This window comes from Otolemur garnettii, unplaced genomic scaffold (assembly GCF_000181295.1).
Source record: "Otolemur garnettii isolate 467f Iridium unplaced genomic scaffold, OtoGar3 scaffold00085, whole genome shotgun sequence".
Lineage (NCBI taxonomy): Eukaryota > Metazoa > Chordata > Mammalia > Primates > Galagidae > Otolemur > Otolemur garnettii.
The window spans coordinates 3,073,484-3,080,741 of NW_003852480.1; the positions used below are offsets into that span (position 1 = coordinate 3,073,484).

A 7,258-nucleotide genomic window follows, 5' to 3' on the forward strand; every position below is an offset into this window, starting at 1 on the left:
TCCTTTGAGCCACAGGCACTGCCCCTATGATTCTTTACTAGAACTAAACTTTAACAGTATTTTTTCTTTATTGAGGCAGTACTCTTGAGCTCAGTGGTCATGAGTTGGTTAAGTTGAACATCTTTTGTAGGGAAAAGATACACTTTTGATAATTCACTTTGGAAGCAAATAGCACAATGAAAATGATGACATGATGCTGACTGGTATTAGTAAATAACTTTAAGGTTATCTAGTGTCCTTTACAAAAAAATTTGCAGTGAATTCACTTACCGAAAAACAAAAACCGTAACAAGATAAAAACAACAAAAAAGCAAAAAGTGAGTACTTGGTAGAAATTGCTAATGACTTCCTTGCAAATTGCATTTGGGACATGAGGCAAGCTTAGTCTGCAGCCTCTGTGTCATAATCTTAAAAAAAAATGGGGTTTGCTTTATGCTTCCTTTCTACCCCTTGCACTGGCTAGAACGCGGATGTGATAGTGAGATTTGGGGCTGTCATCTTGGAATATGAGATGGAAGCCACTGGTGGAGGATGGCTGACCACAAAATAGAGAGAGCCTGGCTTCCTAGTATCCCGAGGATACTGTATCAGTCCTGGACTTCTGCTCTGTCTGTCTTGTGAGTGACAGAGAATGAACTTGCTTCCTGGTTAAATCATGCTCTTTTTAGATTCTTGTTTTGTTTTAAAAGTAGTCAAATCCGTCAAATTGATAAGCTTACCATATAAAATGAAATAACTTACAGATAGCAGAAAACACCATAAACAAAGTCCCAGGGTAAGCTACAAACTGGGAAGAAGGGTATTCACAGCTCATGCTTTCAAAAGGCTAGTTTTTAAAAAACTCTCCTAGATAAGAAAAAGGCTCACAGATAATATTAGTTGAAAACGATGAACTGATTTCACAGAAAAAATAGAAGTGGACCATGAACATAAGAGAAAAAAGACACTCTTATTATAACAAGAAGAATGAATGAAATTAAACTGAGATACCACTTTTACCAAGCAAATTAACAAAAATCCAGAAGTTTGATAAAAGGTACTAGTGACACGGTGCCTGTTTGCTCCTGTAGGTTTGCCCCTTACCTCGGCTGCTTTGGCCGCTTTGGTCTCCTTGCTGGGCAGGGTCAGCCTGTGGCCTTGGCACGCGTACTCCTGCCCTTCCCTGCTTTTGCCTGGAATGCTTGATCCCTTCAGGATCCTCCTGGCTAACTCTGCTCCTGTGCTCAGATGTCCTCTTCTCAGGACACTTGAATGTAATTTCCACAAGGGTAAAGATCTTTTGTTGTTGTTGTTTTCTGAAGAATTGGAAGCCCCTAGAAAAGGCCTCAATGTGAAATTGTTCGACATTTGTAAAATTGTAACTTTATTAGTAAGGCTGTGGGGAAGGAGGCAGGCATCGCTCCCACCTGTGGAGGACAACTTGACAGCATGTATCAAAATGAGAGTGTATGCCTAGCTCTCTGGGAGGCAGAGGTGGGCAGATAGCTTGACCTCAGGAGTTTGAGACCAGCCTGAGCAAGAGCCAGACCCTGTCTCTACTATAAATAAAAAAAAACTAGCTGGGTATTGTGGTGGGCACTTGTAGTCTCAACTACTTGGGAAACTAAGGCAAGAGAATTGCTCAAGCCCAAGAATTTGAGGTTGTTTTGAGCTATGACACCACAACATTCTACCTAGGGGGACAGTGAGACTCTCGCTCTAGAAAAAAATTATGATGTATGTACCCTTTGATCCACCAGTTGCCTTTCGGGGACTTTAATCTTCCATTGCTACTGTATGTGTGAGATTATTCATTGTGGGTTTTGTGTATAGTACTGTGTATGTGATTTCAACCACTGCATATGATTGCCCCCGGGGGTTGCTTCAGTCCAAGTCTGGCACCTCTGTGCAATGGAGTGGAATGCTCTACACCTGTGAAAATGCACAGGAAAGCTGCTTCTGATGAAAAGATCTCTGGAGTTACCACAAAGACATGTGTACACAGAGTGTGTGCTATCTTTCTTGTTTAAAAAAAATAGTGGAGGGAATAAGAATATATGTCCATTTATATGTGTATATACATGAAGAAATTCTACTAGAATACCCAAGAAGGGTGAAAAATGTAGGAACAGCGTTATAGAAAGGGGAAGGGATTGGGAAGACTGAGCTTCACTGTTACCTCTTTGCATTTGCCTCTGAAGCAACTAAAAGTATTTCCTGTTCAAAAAAATAAACTGAAAAAGGAAAACTTGGAATGGTAGGTATGATAAGGGTTATGGGATCAAATAAAATATATTGATAAATAATTTTTTCTTGTCATTAATTTTGGTGTTTTTATGTATGTGTTTTATGCTATTGATCTTTATGACTCTAGAAGTAACCCGGGTGCTATACTTTGCAATATATGTGTATGTGTGTGTATGTGTATATATATTTTGTTGTTGTTGTTATTGTAGATAACCATCTGATCTATTACCTTTTCTTTTCAGTCCTGATGATATTGGAACCTGCTGGTATATTCTTCTCTCTGGTTCCGTGTTCATTAAGGAATCCATGTTTCTTCCAAGAAGCAGGTATTGTATAGACATTCTATAATAAATTATCCATAAAGCTGGGAATTCTTTTGCAGAATTGTTTTGTTTTTGTTTTTGTTTTTGTTTTTTGTTTTTTGAGACAGAGGCTCACTGTGTCCCCCTCGGTAGAGTGCTGGGACATCGCAGCTCACAGCAACCTCAAACTGTTGGGTTTAAGCCATTCTCTAGCCTCAGCCTCCCAAGTGGCTGGGAATACAGGCACCCGCCACAACGCCTGGCTGTTTTTTGGTTGCAATTGTCACTGGTGTTTAGGAGGCCAGGGCTGGGCTTGAACCGGTAGCTGGTGCCTTACCCTCTAAGCTGTGGGCGCTGAGCCAGAATGGAGTTCTTTTTGCAAAATTCTTTTCCTATTTCTTCTTCTACTGTTACAAAGCAAGCAAATACTTTAGAATATTGATACCTAAATCTTTACATGATTATTTTATATTGTAAGCACTTTCCCAATTTCATTAACAAAAGACAAGGACAGAAAACGTTCTGGTGACACACATTTGTTATGTGATCATGTCTGCTGTATTGAGGGCATGCTTGTGATTACAATTGATCTCAAGGTGGCTTAGGTAGAGGGGGACTAACTTTTAAGAGTATAGCAGGCAGGGTGACGCTTGTGGCTCAACGGAGAAGGGCCCCATATGCTGGAGGTGGTGGGTTCAAACCCAGCCCCAGCCAAAACCTGCCAAAAAAAAAAAAGAGTATAGCAGGCAGAATCATAAAGTTTTTTAAGACCACACAGAACTAGAAATAGAAAAGGCAAGGGCTGTCATTGACTTTTTTGCTTCTCAGGACCATATGGTCTCCGATTTTTGTGTTTGTGAATTGGCTTCTTCCTCTCTTAGGCTGTTAAATTATTTCTTTGGCTTTTACGTATTAGTGACTTGGGATCTTAGGTCCCGAATGTTTGAATGGCCTGCATGGCCTGCGTCTTTCCTCTGGATTCTTCAGGGTGTCATCAGATTGGCTGCCTTGGAGCAGATGGACACCTCTGTTGCAGTCAGCTGTGGTCACAGAGGGTCAGGTGCATGTGTTATCTATGTGACTGCCTGTGTTCAAGGTCCCAGAGGGGTCAGTTACTGAGTTTCAGGAGGTATTTTTTCCTCTTATGTGTTTTTCACAGATAAAAAGTTTTCATATTTTAACTATTTTTATTTCAAATTATTAAATAAACATTTAAATAGACCAAATTTCTTAAAGTATTGTGATTTCTCCCTTTCTGTCACCTAATTCCTCCTACAAACATTCAAATTTCTTGATAAATAATTCTGAATAGGTTAGGGTTATGTTAAGAATCTATTTTATCCTCTGCCCGGCAGTTGGTGTTAAAGAAAAAAAATTTTTTAAAAAGAATCTATTTAAAGATCAACAGTGATCACATTTTTATAAAAAGTCAGAGTCAGTGAGACAGAGAGAGGTCATCTTACACTGTGGAGAAAGAGGGACCTGGGCGTGGTCACAGAAGGGGAGGGGAAGGCTTTTGGTGGCCAGAACACCAGCGAGGGCATGCCGAGGCATACTGCAGCTAATCAAAAATAATCTCTGGTGCAATTCTCTTGCCTCTTTGTCCTTCTGCTTCTTTGAGGTCAAATTGGCAAGTATTACTCTCTTTGGAAAATGGCAGCATGTAAGAGGGACACTCTATTTCCAGTTTGTTCTTATGGCCACGGTGGTCACGGTAATGATAATAGCTTTGGTGGTGGTAGTAGCAGCAGTAGTAGTGGCAGTAATAGTTGTAGTAGTAATAATAATGATGATAATAAAATGATTATGGCAAAAATAGCTAAGCCTTTTCTATTTGCCAGGCACCATTTTAAATGCTTGGTATATGTTAAATCATTAAATTTCTTAAGTCTCCTTTGAGATGGGTGTGATTGTCATGTCTGCATGTTGTGAATGGGGGTACTCTGATAAGCATTGATGGAAGATGGGAGGTTGTACCTCTTAGAAGTTTACCTAGAAAACCTACAGTCGCCCTGCACGCCAGCTCTTATTCCAGGAATTTTCTTTCCTGGAGGAACAGAGAGTTTAACAGTAAAGCTCTTCTAGTACTTCAAACACAGTCCACAGTCCCTACCCTCCAGTTCCTTTTTGGAGATTTTGTCTGACTCTCTGATTTAGAATTTAGAAGAAAGTATAGGCAAACACTATTTAAGCATTAGCATATTAAAAAGATTATTATGTGATTCTAATGTAAAAAGTAATAATCACGACATACATTTATAAAAATAGAAGGAAAATACATCATCTAAAATCCTCTCATCCAAGATAATCATTTTTTAATACTCTAGTTTTTTTCTAGACTTCCTTTATATGTGTGCTTTACATGTTTAAAACCACACTTTATATACAATTTATGATCTTTTTCATTTAAAGAACATGTGTATAAATGTGTGTTGCATCATAATATTAAAACTCTTCATAAAAAGAGTGTGTAGTCTTTATAACTTTTAATGCCTATTTAAAATTCAGTTGTTTGATGTCCCATAATTTAGTTAATAATCACAAACGGTAAGTTTTGGATACTTTTTGTCATAATGTAAATAATGTTATAATGACTGATTTGAGATGCATGTATCTTGAAGAGAATCCTGAGTAGGAGGACTCCATCGTCTTGATAACAAGGTCTGCTGTACAAACTAAATCCACAGACTGCATCCCTGGAACAGTGAGGAAGCCAGGGATGGTCTTCCCTGACTACCAGCCGTCATCAACTAGTCAAGTAACAGCTTGTTCTAACTTCTGGAAAGGGAACTTCATGTTCAGAAAGCGGCTGTTCTAGAAGAAAGAGGACTTGCAGTTCTAACCTATTTCATGAGGACTTTAGACTCTACATCTAGTTATTTTAAAAGATGACATGAGTTATTCTTTCTCTGGCTAGATGTCAAATGCTTGCAAGTTAGTACTTTAATAAGATGAAGGAGGGAGTGGCGTTTCAGGCTGAGTGACAAGCTAGTGCTATATATAGGTTGTTCCTTCACGTTGCCCCTGGTGACATTTGCTGTGTCCAAGTTGTTTGTTTCCTCTGGGGATGTTGCCTTAGGGATCATTCTGAGATGGTTTAGTAGGAGTCTACGCCTACTATGCTGAAGGTCTGACAGTGATTCCTGCGTATTTCTCTTTCCAGAAAACATTGAGGCTAGGTATGGAAGTGGTATTAGTAGCAGGCCAGTTTCATAAAACATAGAGATTGCAGATAACTCTTCATACCTAAAATGTTTTATATTATGTACACCTAGAAATCAGTTATCATAGGCTTGGAAAAACACTTAAACTAAGTCGTCTCTCGAGGGTGCCTCATCAATTTGATAGGTAATTGACCTTGAAAGTGTCAAAGTATATCGTCAATAATATTTTTGTTTTACAAATTCTCATGAAATTGTTTTCACATCTGATTTTATCAGTTAAGAAATTTTTTTATATATATTACAGAAAATCTGTCATTTGGCTTCTAGATTTCATTAGCTTTATTGAATGAAGCCCCCATTGACGTTTAAGTCAGCATTTCATGTTTTCATAGTTTTGTTTTTCATTTTTGTTATATTTCTAGGTAGGGAAAGGTTGTTTTGGTATATGTACTTTTACTTTGATCACATGTGAGTATTGTTTCTTGGTAAGATTTGTAACGTTTTTGAAGCCTTTTGATCCCCCTGTGACTGTCAGTGACAGCTTGCTCACTTTTCTGCACTTGGAGCGATTTCAGTATTATAAATGTTTTTGTGAGTTTTATTATAAATCTATTAGAAATAGGTCAAGTTTTGAGCCATTGATGTTTGCACAAGTGGTGGCTATAGCAGGCGTCCTCAAACTACGGCCCGCCTAGGACATTTATCCAGCCCACCGGGTGTTTTTGCCCCAGCTGCCTATCCTGCTTAGCAGCCAACTCGTCCCAGGGCCCACAGTCCGGCCCTCCAACGGTCTGGGGGACAGTGAACTGGTCTCCTGTTTAAAAAGTTTGAGGACCCCTGGGCTATAGTATCATGCATTTTCTATTGGTACTTTTAATGTTGCCTAAGAAAAAACTAAACTCTTACTTGGAGTACAATTTGTATTCTTGAGGCAATGTGCAATTTTCACTTAGGTTTTTCTTAAAGTCTTATTTAAAGTTAATTCAGTTCCTTTATATCAAGGGAAAGAGTATAAGGAAAGGTAATTTAGGAATATAGCATGTGAAGTTGGAGGGAACACTCGCCATAGTTGAATGTAAAAACAGTGCAATGATTATGTTTCTCCAAGCCTGTGGGTGCAGTGGTGTAGCCACCATCTCGTGCAGGCTGTGTGCGCTACGGTTTTATAAGGTGCTGCTAACATCTGTAGTCTCTATAGATGGCTTTATTAAAATAGTTGACAGGTGGAGAGGGTAGTAAGGTGAGGAAAGAGATTTTCTTCCCTGATATTTTCAAAGGCATTATTTGCAACAGTAGTGGGACTGGGAGGTCACAGATGAAAATTATCTTACACAGTTGCAGATTTAGAAATGGTTTCATAATGTACCTTTGTTTTATACTACATAATAAATAGGAAAACATTAATGATTATTGTCCTAATGTACCCTAAGTCAGTGTGTTTAAAACACTGCAGGGGGGTGCCTGTGGCTCAGCGGGTAAGGCGCCGGCCCCATATACCGAGGGTGGCAGGTTCAAACCTGGCCCTGGCCAAACTGCAACAACAAAAATATAGCCAGGCATTGTGGC

General features: G+C 39.1%; 1 protein-coding gene across 6 annotated transcripts in view; it reads left to right on the forward strand.

The window, feature by feature from the left end:
* Positions 1-7,258, forward strand: part of RAPGEF2 (Rap guanine nucleotide exchange factor 2) — a 291,756-nt gene that overhangs the window by 126,518 nt on the left and 157,980 nt on the right. For all 6 annotated transcript variants that reach the window (XM_023516027.1, XM_023516031.1, XM_023516029.1 and 3 more), the window contains exon 4: positions 2,469-2,552. In XM_023516027.1, the coding sequence (XP_023371795.1) occupies positions 2,469-2,552 (84 nt within the window). The remainder of the gene's footprint in view (positions 1-2,468; positions 2,553-7,258) is intronic.